The sequence below is a fragment of the Anomaloglossus baeobatrachus genome, chromosome 5 (assembly GCF_048569485.1).
Source record: "Anomaloglossus baeobatrachus isolate aAnoBae1 chromosome 5, aAnoBae1.hap1, whole genome shotgun sequence".
Classification (NCBI taxonomy): domain Eukaryota; kingdom Metazoa; phylum Chordata; class Amphibia; order Anura; family Aromobatidae; genus Anomaloglossus; species Anomaloglossus baeobatrachus.
In genome coordinates this window covers 330,755,963-330,770,187 of record NC_134357.1, presented here as the reverse complement: position 1 = coordinate 330,770,187, position 14,225 = coordinate 330,755,963, and the positions used below count along the sequence as shown (strand labels likewise).

At 46.2% G+C, this 14,225-nt stretch overlaps 1 protein-coding gene across 1 annotated transcript in view; it reads right to left on the bottom strand.

The window, feature by feature from the left end:
- LOC142310074 (bactericidal permeability-increasing protein-like) overlaps positions 1-14,225 on the bottom strand; it is a 115,555-nt gene that overhangs the window by 34,730 nt on the left and 66,600 nt on the right. Inside the window, exon 7 of the mRNA XM_075347541.1 lies at positions 4,578-4,669. Coding sequence (XP_075203656.1) covers positions 4,578-4,669 — 92 coding nt within the window. The remainder of the gene's footprint in view (positions 1-4,577; positions 4,670-14,225) is intronic.

Here is a 14,225-nt window from a genome sequence, read left to right as displayed (position 1 = left end):
CCACCACTTCAGTGAGTCGTCCTCCAGCTCTCCCTTCCATGTTGTCTACGGGCTTCAGCCTTCCATCCCATTGCCTGTATCCCCCTCTTCGGATGTCCCTGCTGCAGATACAGTAGCCCGTGACTTTGCAAACATTTGGGACTCTGTCAAATCGTCCCTTGGGCGTGCTTCCCTGCGGATGAAAAGACACGCCGACAAGAGACGTCTGGACCCTCCGTGTTTCTCTCCTGGAGACCTCGTCTGGCTTGCTTCCCAGTACGTCCGCCTGAAGATACCATCATACAAGCTGGGTCCTCGCTACATTGGGCCGTTTAAAGTTCTCAGTAAGATCAATGAGGTTTCCTACAAGCTACAGCTCCCGGCCACGATGAGGATACCCAACTCATTCCACGTCTCCCTGCTCAAGCCGGTTATCCTTGGTCCCTTCTCCGATGCTGCCAGTCCGGCCCCTCCACCTATTGCCGATGACGACATCTATGCGGTAAGGGATATCGTGGCCATGAAGACTGTTCGAGGTCGGCAGTTCTTCCTGGTGGACTGGGAAGGGTATGGTCCTGAGGATAGGTCTTGGGAGCCCAGGGAGAACGTGGGCACTCCTCTTATCCGTGCCTTCATGTCCCGGTTGCGGGGTGGGGGGCGTGGGGGGGGGGGGTACTGTCACGCTCCCCGGGTCCTCACCCCCACTCCCCGGCTCACCTGCCACGCTGCCCGCTCCTCAGCCCCCGGATTCCGTCCGTCCCAGGCCCCCTGGTCCCCGATCCCGGCGCCCGACGGCTTCCCAGGACCTGGCCGGCTCTCCTGCGTCCTCCTCTCAGCCTCCTTCCCTGGCTTCTGGCACCCGGGCGGCGCGCATGCGCGTTAGGGCGCGCGCGCGGTCACTGACCCTTTCTTAAAGGGCCAGCGTCCATTAACAGGAAATGAGGTTGAACAGGTACTGGGTATAAAGGGGGTTATTGTCCAAGGGGGCGGGGCCTGATCTTCGTGTTCCCTGAGCTAGGAGTCAGGTCTCCTGGTGTTTATGTGCCTGTACTCACCTATCTCTCTTTGTAGAGCCGTACCTGCCTCGCCATCCAGTCAGCCGTATCCTGAACCCCGCACACTGTCCGTCTGCCATCTGACAGTCCGTACCATCTCGGATCCCTGCGGTGACCCGTCATCTCGCTCCTGAGGTTCCGGACCCCGCCTGATATCATCTCGGCTTCCGAACCTGAGCTACGTCACCAGGACTACCATCTGTGACTCCGTGGTCCCAGGGACTCCTCCGCTGCCTTCACTTGCACGGACTGTTCTGCTGCCCATCAGTGCTTCAGCTGCCGGACTCCCTACCACCATCTTCGAGTTCGGTCCAGTGGATCCACCTCCTGGGTCTGCCCGACCGCCCGGCCGTGACAGCACTGTGCTCTGGGATCTCTTGGTGGTCCCCCTGTCCTGCAGATTCTGGTGATACAACGTGAAGTCTGTTCCACCCTAAGGCTCTGCACCCTGAACCTCACCAGTCCCGCTCCTTTTCTCTCCTGCTGGAGAAAACTCTGAGAACTGTTGTGTAAGCTCCTAACTCCCCCTGGTGGCTTCTCCTCCCCCAGTTCCCTGTCACTAGTGGGTAGCTGCCCCCCATGTTTGGTGACTAGCTTAAGACCCGATCCTAGTCTGGTCCCCAATGGGGAGGGCAACCTGGTTGTGTATATGAGTTTGTGTTGTGGAATTGGTACCGACCTCCTCTGGATCCAGGATTAGTACTGCACCTTAAGTGAGGTGCAGTACCCGGTGGCGACTGAAGACACAATGGCGCCACTTATCCATCTATCTATCTATGATTCTATCTATCTATCCATCTATCTATGATTCAATCTATCTGCTGAAAGATCCTTAAAGTGAATCTGTCAGCAGGTTTTTTCTCCCCCATCTGAGAGCAGCATAAAGTAGAAACAGATATCCTAATTCCAGCGGTGTCACTTACTGGGCTGTTTGCTTTCATTGTGATAAAATCAATGTTCTCTCTGCTGCAGATCTAGCAATTATACAGAGCTCATGAATATGCTGGACTACCTGCAGCATGACGAGTAGCCCTGTAATGATAATCTCCTGCTGATTAACCAGTCAAGTTATCAAAACTATACTAAGCAGCCCAATAAGTGACAATTGCTGGAATCAGAATCTCTTCCCCTATGTTATGCTGCGCTCAGATTAGGTGTTAAAAACCTGGTGACAGATTCTCTTTAAAGGGGTTGTTAGGTCTAAATCCACAAGTCTGCATTATCACAATTTGGTTTCAATTAGTTTAAAAACTGTATGTGACACATTGCCTTAAAGAAAAAAAAATAGATATACCAAAAATAAATATATACCAAAAAAGTTAGATTTAAAAAGAAAAAAAAAAAGTTAGAGTAGAGTAGGGCCCAGCCAAAAGAGTCTACCTTGTCGTGGTGGCAGGCTTAAAAAATCTTTTGGCCAAAACAAAATCTGATGGCTGCGTGTGTGATACGGTGTTCAATATGAAGGGTAAATGTGTGATTGGTGAGGTTGTAGTGCAGAAGTGAAGTTTTTCCAAGAGTGGCGGTGGGACTATGGAAGATTCGTTGGGTGGAGGTGGAGCTGGGGTGGAGGCGGAGCTGGGGTGGAGCCTCAAGGGGGCCCCGAACTTTTGCCAGTATGGGGCCCTGAAATTCCTAGTGGCAGCCCTGTCCTTGGCAGTACCGTGCCCCCTGTCACTTACCCCTGCGACCGGGGTTCCAGCTCCTTCCAAGCCAGGCCAACGTCTGGCACCTGGGACGGGTACAGGAGCCCAGCTCTGTAGTGTGACCTTGTCCTGTCACGGCTCACTGACACTCTCTGACTACTCTGACACTTCTGGCCCTCCTTCTAACATCCCCCCATCTGGGTAGCCCTATTGCCCTCAGGCCGCCCAATGGGTGTTTGGTGGGTGTGGTGCAGTGTGTTCCTCAGGATTTGTGTATACCTGCTCTTTGCAACACCAAAGGGACAGGACCAATAACCAAGGAGGAGCGGGTACCATGCAGAAGGGCAGATTGCACGGCACCATGTGACGACCCGATAGGCCAGGGTGTCACATGAGCCCTTACAATTCCAAGTGGCCCTTTGAAGGCACCAATAATGCTGATGTGGCCCTTGGTGAAAATGAGTTTGAGACCCCTGGGCTAAATTATTAATGGTAAAGGGAATCTTTCACTTGGTTCACGCTGCACAAACCACAGGCAGCATGTATCTGAGTCTGGATACACAATTATCACAAAATACAGTGAAGACTTTGGCCAGACTTGTCTCATCTCTGCGTATAGCCCCAGGCTACCTCCTCCTACTATATATTTTTTGAAATGCAAGAAATACATCTGTCATCAGGCTTTATTTCAACAATCAGAGAGCAGCAAAATATAGAAACAGAAACTCTGATTTTAAGCGACGAGTCACTTACTAGGCTGCTTTTTTGTTACTTTTGATAAAATCACTGTTATCAACAGGAGACTAGACTAGAGGACTACTAGATATGAACAATTCACAGAAAAGGACAAAATTCAAAAAACATCAAAGAAAGAAAGGAAGGAAGGAAGAACTAGTAGACTTGCTACCTTGTAGCCCTCCATATAACCCCACTTCCACAACTGCTTTTTGCCTATGCACAGTCTACATTGAAAGCTATCAGTGGTGTGGGCAAGGTATACAGAGCTCAGCATTCAGAGAATTGCTAGATATGCATTAGATAAAACTGTGATTTTATCAAAACTGCAGCTAGTAGGTCAGAAAGTGATACCTCCCGAAATCACTGTATCTGCCCCTAGATCATGCTTCTCTCATGTACTGTAGTAAAAATATAGTGACAGATTCCCTTTAAAGGGACCTGTCATGTCGAGAAATGCTGCTTATATGTAGATATAGGGTTAATCTGCAGGTAAATTGCATTTAAATCCTGCATCATTGGGGCGGTGCAGGAAGCGTTTCCAGTCACCACTTACTATAGAGTGCACAAGACTTTAATCAATCCCCAGTAATTTTATAGCCAGCTCTGCATACACGCCCTGCACAAATATGCTGTGGAGGGGGCTGTCAAAGTGCCAAGGAGTGATTACAGCTGCTCACATTGCATAGTGAGTAGTGACTGAAACTGCTCCCTGCGCCGCCCCAGTAACTGGACGCCACCAGCTACAGGGAGAATAAAACTTCATTTTCTCCCTGTAGCCATACTTCTAGTAAAATAGCTGCACAGGGTTTAACACTATTTACCTGCAGATTAACCCTATAGTTGCAGGTAAATATTGTGTTTCAAGGCAACACTTTAACTTTTTTATTATCAACAATGAGGGTAGGTTCACACAAACGTATAAAATATCTGTCTGATTTTCATCCCGAAACGTGAGTCGATTTTTTTGTCACCTGTTATTTGCGTGCAATGAGTTTTTTTCACAATAGCAGTAAATAATCATTTGCAAGACCATTTACAGTTTCCTATTCTACAGAAGTGCAATGTATCATAAAAAATCATTTTTTTTTGCACCCATAGACTTGAATGGGTGTGTCTCATCCAACACTGACTAGAATTATAGGATATTGTTTTCATATTGTACCTTCAGCTGTACATCCAGATAATCAGCGCTCACAATTGGAGGTCCCGTCAAAGAGTAATCAATAGAGGCAACATCATCAATTTTAGAAGTAACTATAAAATAAATCATACATATATAAAGTTTAACATCTATCATAATAGCTACAGTGCCTACAAGTAGTATTCAACCCCCTGCAGATTTAGCAGGTTTGATAAGATGCAAATAAGTTAGAGCCTGCAAACTTCAAACAAGAGCAGGATTTATCAACAGATGCGTAAATCTTACAAACCAACAAGTTATGTTGCTCAGTTAAATTTTAATAAATTTTCAACATAAAAGTGGGGGTCAATTATTATTCAACCCCTAGGTTTAATATTTTGTGGAATAACCCTTGTTTGCAATTACAGCTAATAATCGTCTTTTATAAGACCTGATCAGGCCGGCACAGGTCTCTGGAGTTATCTTGGCCCACTCCTCCATGCAGATCTTCTCCAAGTTATCTAGGTTCTTTGGGTGTCTCATGTGGACTTTAATCTTGAGCTCCTTCCACAAGTTTTCAATTGGGTTAAGGTCAGAAGACTGACTAGGCCACTGCAACACCTTGATTTTTTCCCTCTTGAACCAGGCCTTGGTTTTCTTGGCTGTGTGCTTTGGGTCATTGTCTTGTTGGAAGATGAAATGACGACCCATCTTAAGATCCTTGATGGAGGAGCGGAGGTTCTTGGACAAAATCTCCAGGTAGGCGTGCTATCCATCTTCCCATGGATGCGGACCAGATGGCCAGGCCCCTTGGCTGAGAAACAGCCCCACAGCATGATGCTGCCACCACCATGCTTGACTGTAGGGATGGTATTCTTGGGGTCGTATGCAGTGCCATCCAGTCTCCAAACGTCACGTGTGTGGTTGGCACCAAAGATCTCGATCTTGGTCTCATCAGACCAGAGAACCTTGAACCAGTCTGTCTCAGAGTCCTCCAAGTGATCATGAGCAAACTGTAGACGAGCCTTAACATGACGCTTTGAAAGTAAAGGTACCTTATGGGCTCGTCTGGAATGGAGACCATTGCGGTGGAGTACGTTACTTATGGTATTGACTGAAACCAATGTACCCACTGCCATGAGATCTTCCCGGAGCTCCTTCCTTGTTGTCCTTGGGTTAGCCTTGACTCTTCGGACAAGCCTGGCCTCGGCACGGGTGGAAACTTTCAAAGGCTGTCCAGGCCGTGGAAGGCTAACAGTAGTTCCATAAGCCTTCCACTTCCGGATGATGCTCCCAACAGTGGAGACAGGTAGGCCCAACTCCTTGGAAAGGGTTTTGTACCCCTTGCCATTCTTGTGACCCTCCACGATCTTGTGTCTGATGGCCTTGGAATGCTCCTTTGTCTTTCCCATGTTGACCAAGTATTAGTGCTGTTCACAAGTTTGGGGAGGTTCTTAATTAGTCAGAAAAGGCTGGAAAAAGAGATAATTAATCCAAACATGTGAAGCTCATTGTTCTTTGTGCCTGAAATACTTCTTAATACTTTAGGGGAACCAAACTGAATTCTGGTGGATTGAGGGGTTGAATAATAAATGACACTCTGAATAAACTTTTCACAATTTAAAAAAAAAAAAAAAAAAAAAAGAAATAACATTCTTTTTTGCTAAAGTGCATTTCACACTTTCAGGCTGATCTACAGTCCAAATGTCACAATGCCAAGTTAATTCCGAATGTGTAAACCTGCTAAATCTGCAGGGAGTTGAATACTACTTGTAGGCACTGTATATATACTGTATATATATATATATATATATATATATATATATATATATATATATATGTATATATATATATTATTTTTTATGTATTTATATGTTACAGAAGATTTCCACATAAGTAAGATTCCATTACCGATCAAAATCAAAAATGCTTCCTTCCTCCCGAATCTCAACAGTAGTCTGATTTCCATTAGTTGATCTCAAATATCACATTTATTACCAACGAGCTGTAGTACCTGTAGTATCTCTTCCATTATCACCCTCTTCCCCTCTCCCTCTCTCCTCTTCTCCCACTCTCATTCTCTCTCTCTCTCTCCCCCTCTCTGCCACTCTCCCACCCTCTTCCCCTCTCTCTCACTCCACCTCTCTCTCACTCCCCCTTTCTCCAACTCTCCCTCTCCCCCACTATCACACTCTCTTTCTCTCCCTCTCAGCCACTTTTCCACTCCCCCCTCTTCCACTCTCAGCCTCTTCCATGCTCCCGCTCTTCCATGCTCCCCCTCTTCCATGCTCCCCCTTTTCCACGCTCCCCCTCGCTCACTCCACCACTCCCCCTCTCTCCCACTCCACCACTCTCTCCCATTCTCCCTCTCTCCCACTCAACCACTCCCCCTCTCTTCCATTCCCCATCTCTCGCACTCCCCCTCTCTCCCACTCCCCCTCTCTTTCTCTCTCTCTGTCTCTTTCCAACTTTCCCACTCTCCCTCTCTCTCACAAAATCATATTAGCTGACACATAAGCTGTCTTGTACTAAGGTTATAGCAACCAATCAGAGCTATTAATGGCCTGTAGCAAAATAGTAGCAGAGCTGTGATTGGTTGCTATAGGCAACGAAGGACATTTTTAGTACAAGACAGCTTATGTGTCAGCTAACATGATTTTGGTGGTGAGAGGGAGAGTGAGAGAGAGGGAGAGTGGGAAAGTGGGAGAGAGACAGAGAGAGAAAATTTTATATAAGTTTTATATATTAGATGTTGTAGATACTGGAAATTGCCCACTGTCCATATATCAAAGTCAAAGACATTGTCAATATGTAGGACTGGTTATTTTGCTCTAATAACAAAACTAAGTACAGTGCACCAACAAAGAGGTAGTCACAATGCCCCTATATGAATACCATGATAGAAGTCCAGCGCAGTCCTCAGGTTATAGATAAGATCCAACGTTTATTAGTAGATTTCCATAAAATGATACGGTGTACAGGATGATTTATCAGTCTTTACTCAGTACCTCACGGCTTCGTGCTCCCGATCAGTGAATATTTCACTTATATATGTATCAGGGACTTATCTAACATGTCGGAATCTAATCCTAACCACATGCCCAATACAGAGGACTATACATCTAGACTCAGTAAAATGGCACAAATTTTTAACAGCTCTGAACAAATGCCAAATGGGGATAAAGACATTTATCCGCATGACCACCATACTAAGTGGCCCTTTTAGTCAATATCCAACTCTTTGACAAGTTTAAAGATATGACAAGGGAAATACCAAGGACAGGTATCCATCCACAGACAGCTGTTTCGGGGTATTTACCATCTATGGGGACTCATTTTCTTCTCTTTCATGAACAGAAAGCACTTACGGATCTCAGATTGTTACAAACAGATTTTGATATGGATTTCAATGCTAGAGATAGTATTTCTAAAATTACCTTATCAAATTCCAGATTTTACCCTACACAATCTCGTCCTCCTATACTTGATACATTTCAAGAATTGGTAGTTCAGGATTTCATTGAATTGAATAGGATGTTTCTCCCCCACAGAGACAATCTGTCCTTAGGGGTACTTCACACACAGCGAGATCGCTACTGAGATCGCTGCTGAGTCACGTTTTTTGTGACCTCATTAGTGATCTCGCTGTGTGTGACACTGAGCAGCGATCTGGCCCCTGCTGTGAGATTGCTGCTCGTTACACACAGTGCTGGTTCTTTTTTTATTGTTGCTCTCCCGCTGATAAGCACACATCGCTGTGTGTGACAGCGAGAGAGCAACAATCCTGAATGTGAAGGGAGCAGGAGCCGGCGTCTGACAGCCTGCGGTAAGCTGTAACCAAGGTAAACATCGGGTAACCAAGGTGGTTACCCGATATTTACCTTCGTTACCAGCCTCCGCAGCTCTCACGCTGCCAGTGCCGGCTCCTGCTCCCTGCACACGCTAAGTTAAGCGGTGTGAGCTGGTAACTAAGGTAAACATCGGGTAACCATACCCGGTGTTTACCTTAGTTACCAGTGTCCGCAGCTTCCAGACGCCGGCTCCGTGCAAGCGCAGCGTCGCTTGCACGTCGCTGCTGGCTGGGGGCTGGTCACTGGTCGCTGGTGAGATCTGCCTGTTTGACAGCTCACCAGCGACCATGTAGCGATGCAGCAGCGATCCTGACCAGGTCAGATCGCTGGTCGGATCGCTGCTGCATCGCTAAAGTGTGAAGGTACCCTTAGGGGAAAGAACAGCATTATCTGAATTGAGGGCTAACACCGACCTCACAATTCAGCAAGCAGACAAAGGGGGGTGATTGTCCTACTTAATTCTGGTTTATACAATAAACTTAATCTATTGGATCTCCAAGATACAAACACATATATTGAATTACAAACTAATCCTACCAACCATTACAATAGTTTACTTCTAAAATTACTAGAGGAGGGAACTTGCACAGGAGCCTTAGACATCAAGACCAAAGAACATCTATTTGTTTCATGCCCGAGGACTAAACATCTAGACTCAGTAAAATGGCACAAATTTTTAACAGCTCTGAACAAATGCCAAATGCGGATAAAGACATTTTCCAGGAATACATATTCGACCTAGAACGAAGCATGGTAAAAGAACTCAAAACTTGGTGGGACTCAACATCTCTTAAAACATACATAGAGAAAAATATGATTCCCAGGGGCTTACGCATCAAACAATTTCCAACTTGCAAATATAACGAAGAATTTAATTCAAATTGGAATAATATATTGTTATTAAGCCTGCTTTACATGTTACGATTTTGCATACGATATCGTATGCGATCGTAACCGCCCCGATCGTATGTGCGGCATGTTCAATTTGTTGAATGTGCCGCAGAAACGATTAACCTCCGTCACACGTACTTACCCTTCCATACGACCTCGATGTGGGCGGCGAACGTCCACTTCCTGGAGTGGGAGGGACGTTCGGCGTCACATCGACGTTACGCGGCAGCCGGCCAATAGAAGCAGAGGGGCGGAGATGAGCGGGACATAAACATCCCGCCCACCTCCTTCCTTCCGCATTGTCGGCGGGAGCCACGGACGCAGGTAAGCTGTCGTTCAATGTTCCCGGGGTGTCACACACTGAGATGTGTGCTGCCTCGGGAACATTGCACAACCTCACGTTCAATTTTTGAGGAATGAACGACGTGCATGCAATGAACGGATTTTCGTTCAATCGCAATTGCACGTAGGTTTTACACGCTACAATCATACTTACGATGCCGGATGTGCGTCACTTACGACGTGACCCCGCCGACACATCGTAAGATATATTGTAGCGTGTAAAGCGGGCTTTATTCGACCAAATTGATGCAACTCATAGCCAGACAAGAGGAAATAGAACTGGCACAAATCAAGACCAATATATCAAAGATTAAGGATTCCCTCATAAAAATTAACCATCCAGAGGAATATTGTCACGCTTCCCGGTCCCCGTGCCCCGCTCTCCGGTCCCCGTGGTCCGCCTCCCGGTTCCCGGCGGCGTTCCCTGCTCACCACCCCGGTCCCGGCCTCTCCTTCCTCATCTGCGCCCCCCATGTGTCCTGCTTCCCGCTCCCGGCGCCCCTCTGCGACATGAGAGACTCACCCGGGCACTCCTGCTTCCTCTGCACCGCTCCCTGGACTGGCTTCTGGCACACGGGCCTCGCGCATGCGCATTAGGGCGCGCGCGCGGTCATTGACCCTCTCTTAAAGGGCCAGCACCTAGAAACAGGAAATTGCATAGACAGGTACAGGGTATATTAGGTTTCTCTTTCCTGGTGGGCGGGGCCTGCTCTACGTGCTTAGTAAGCTAGGAGTTCAGGTCCCCGTATTGCTGTGTCCAGTATTAACCCCTGTCTGTCTCGCAGAGCCTGTCCTGCCACGCCAGCCGGTCCTGACCACGTCTGTTCCAGTCCTACTGACGGTGACTTCGGCGGAACTTCCACCACCTCTGCAGTTCCGCCAGTCTCCAGTCCCTGGCTCCGTTTGGTGACCCGTCTCCTCGCTCAGCAGGTTCCGGATTCCGTCTGACCCTTCAACCCAGCCTCGGACCCTGAGCCTCGTCATCCGGACTGCTTTCTGGAACTCCGTGTTCTCAGCGACAGCTACTTTCCCGCTTCCTACGGACTGTCTTGCTACCAGTAGTGCTTCGGCTGCCGTGCATCAAGACCCTCTGGCGGGGTGACCGGCCTGGCTGCCTCACCAAGGGAACCCGGTGTACGGCCCAGTGTTTCCACCACCCGGACGTAACAAATATAAATTTGCATATGAAAAAATACAAATCAAATTGAACAAACTTGAATCCAATATAATGGACATAAAAAAGAGGAAATTTACACGTGACAGTGATGATTACTCCAGAAACGAGGTCTATACTCGGAACAGCAGACCCCGCTCCATATTAAGAAGAAAACGTTACTCTAGTTACAACAGAGTAAGCTTTGATAAATCTGATAATGAGCAGACTACATCATTTGCCTCTACATCTGAAGGTACTGTGGATACTTCTACCTCTTCTGTTGAAATACCATATATTGTCACACGTTCTAAATCCTACAAAAATGAAATTAAAAATACCCATTATATGCGAAATAAGAATGAGTCAAAAAACGTCAGAGACGGGCAGGCAGAAAACATAACAAGCGCCCGCAATTACACTCTGAATTACACTCTGAATTACTCAATGTGCCGGTTTGGAACCTCTCTAGTTATGTTCTTTCAGAGAATCAAATTTCACTCTTGAGTAAAGGCCTGGGTTTCTCTCCTAAATAATACTTACTTTGATGTCTTCCACACAATTCTGGACCTAAACAAATTTGCACGGAATATGACTCTAAGGGGCACTTTGCACATTGCGACATCGCAGGCCGATGCTGCGATGCCGAGTGCGATAGTCCCCGCCCCCGTCGCAGCAGCGATATGTGGTGATAGCTGGCGTAGCGAAAATTATCGCTACGCCAACTTCACACACACACTCACCTGCCGTGCGACGTCCCTGTGGCCAGCGACCCGCCTCCTTGTTAAGGGGGCGGGTCGTGCGGCGTCACTGCGACGTCACACGGCAGGCAGCCAAAAGGAGCGGAGGGGCGGAGATGAGCAGGATGTAAACATCCTGCCCACCTCCTTCCTTCCGCATAACCTACGGAAGCCGCGGTGACGCCGGTAGGAGATGTTCCTCGCTCCTGCGACTTCACACACAGCGATGTGTGCTGCCGCAGGAGCGAGGAACAACATCGGACCATCGCGTCAGCCGACGCTGCACCGATGATACGATTGCGACGCTTTTGCGCTCGTTAATCATATCATCTAGGCTTTACACACTGCGATGTCACATGCGATGCCGGATGTGCGTCACTTTCAATTTGACCCCACCGACATCGCACCTGCGATGTCGCAGTGTGCAAAGCCCGCCTAAGATGCTATTACTTTCAGGAAATCAAAAAAGTCTGTGGAGCCTCTGTTAGGAGTCTCGACACAGAAACTAGCCAAATATCCCTCCGAGAAGGACCCAAGCAAGGAGTGGCTCTTTTTAGGAGACCACCATGACCACCATATTAAGTGGCCCTTTTAGTCAATATCCAACTCTTTGACAAGTTTAAAGATATGACAAGGGAAATACCAAGGCCAGGTATCCATCCACAGACAGCTGTTTCGGGGTATTTACCATCTATGGGGACTCATTTTCTTCTCTTTCATGAACAGAAAGCACTTACGGATCTCAGATTGTTACAAACAGATTTTGATATGGATTTCAATGCTAGAGATAGTATTTCTAAAATTACCTTATCAAATTCCAGATTTTACCCTACACAATCTCGTCCTCCTATACTTGATACATTTCAAGAATTGGTAGTTCAGGATTTCATTGAATTGAATAGGATGTTTCTCCCCCACAGAGACAATCTGTCCTTAGGGGAAAGAACAGCATTATCTGAATTGAGGGCTAACACCGACCTCACAATTCGGCAAGCAGACAAAGGGGGGTGATTGTCCTACTTAATTCTGGTTTATATTATAAACTTAATCTATTGGATCTCCAAGATACAAACACATATATTGAATTAAAAACTAATCCTACCAACCATTACAATAGTTTACTTCTAAAATTACTAGAGGAGGGAACTTGCACAGGAGCCATAGACATCAAGATCAAAGAATATCTATTTGTTTCATGGTGCGATCCGGCGCCATAGAAACCAGTTTAAACAATATGACGTGGTAGCATCTGATTGCGGTCATGTGACCGGATGGGCGGCGATTTCATCACACGCTGAGACAGAATGGGATACTTAAACGGGCGGTGTGCAGTGGTTCGATTGATACTGACGAGCACGGCTGCTCCAGCCACATGGTGAGTTTCCTATCCGTTTGTTTGTACAGCAGCATTTTGTTGTGCGGACATTTATGGTGGGTTTGCACATTTTCTTCCAGCATGTTCTTGTAGGCTATGGGTCCAATTACTTGGTGGGACCTGAAATTGGATATGTCGTACATTGACTATATGATGTGGTCATGTTAACTGGTAAGTTTTGCTTACATTGGTAGTCATGATTGAACGGCCGACATGCTGATGTTTACCTTGTATATTTGTTACAGCATGCCATGCAAAAGGCAGGTTCATACCTTATGGGACCTTATAGGATTTGAGTTACCTGAGACTCCCCTGATGAGTTCTTTTTCCTGAACGAAACGCGTTGGGAGATACATCCGATCTTATATAGGGGTATTTAATTGACCCCAGTGATTTAAGGAATGGCACCCATATGAATTGGTGAGACAATCCGTTTTACTAGTATAAAACGAGTTAAGACAAATTTATTGCTTTACTGATCAGTGGACTTTAATCTAAGTGGCACTTATGACTATGGTCACAAAAGTCCTTTTACAGTGGCGGTATTAGTCGATTTGCTGTTTGGCCTATACATATCCTATGATGTAACAGGAGGGCCATGCACACTGTTTCTGTGTTTGTGGTTATTGTTTGTCCTTTGTGATTAAATATCACTTTTAGTGGATTTATTAAAAGTTAGATTTTAAAATATTTTTCCGGAGTAAGTGAAAGATTGCTACCCATTATCTCAAAAAATTTTTTTGCTCAGTGGCTAATTATAAATAGAGGTACTATCTACAATGCAGGGGTGTTAGTATGGGGGCTCGCTTCTACCCCTCGCTTGCTAATATAGTAATAGCGAGGTGGGAGGAGGAGTTTCTATACAGTGATGCCAACCCATGTTGTAATAACATCCACTGGTATGGCAGGTACCTGGATGATCTACTAATTATATGGGTTGGTTCATTGGATAGGATCGGGGAATTTACTACCTATAGCAACTCCAATGAATTAAATTTAAAATTAACATTACAAACACACCCCACAAAAATAAATGTTTTGGATATATCATTATCTGTTGGGACATATAATCAATTAGTTATCACCCCTTACAGAAATCCCACGGCGTGTAACTCAGTTTTGACAACGAATTCCAGCCATACATCACACACAAAAATTAATATACCTGTGGGAGAGCTGATGCGCACCAAGAGAAACTGCACTAATCATGAGGATTAATTGATAGAAGAAAACAAGGTTTGTACGAGATTAACTAATACTATAACTGTACATTGAAGAGGGCAAAAAAATATTGTAAGGACAGGATCTTTTATATACTAATTGGAAAAAGAAAAATAC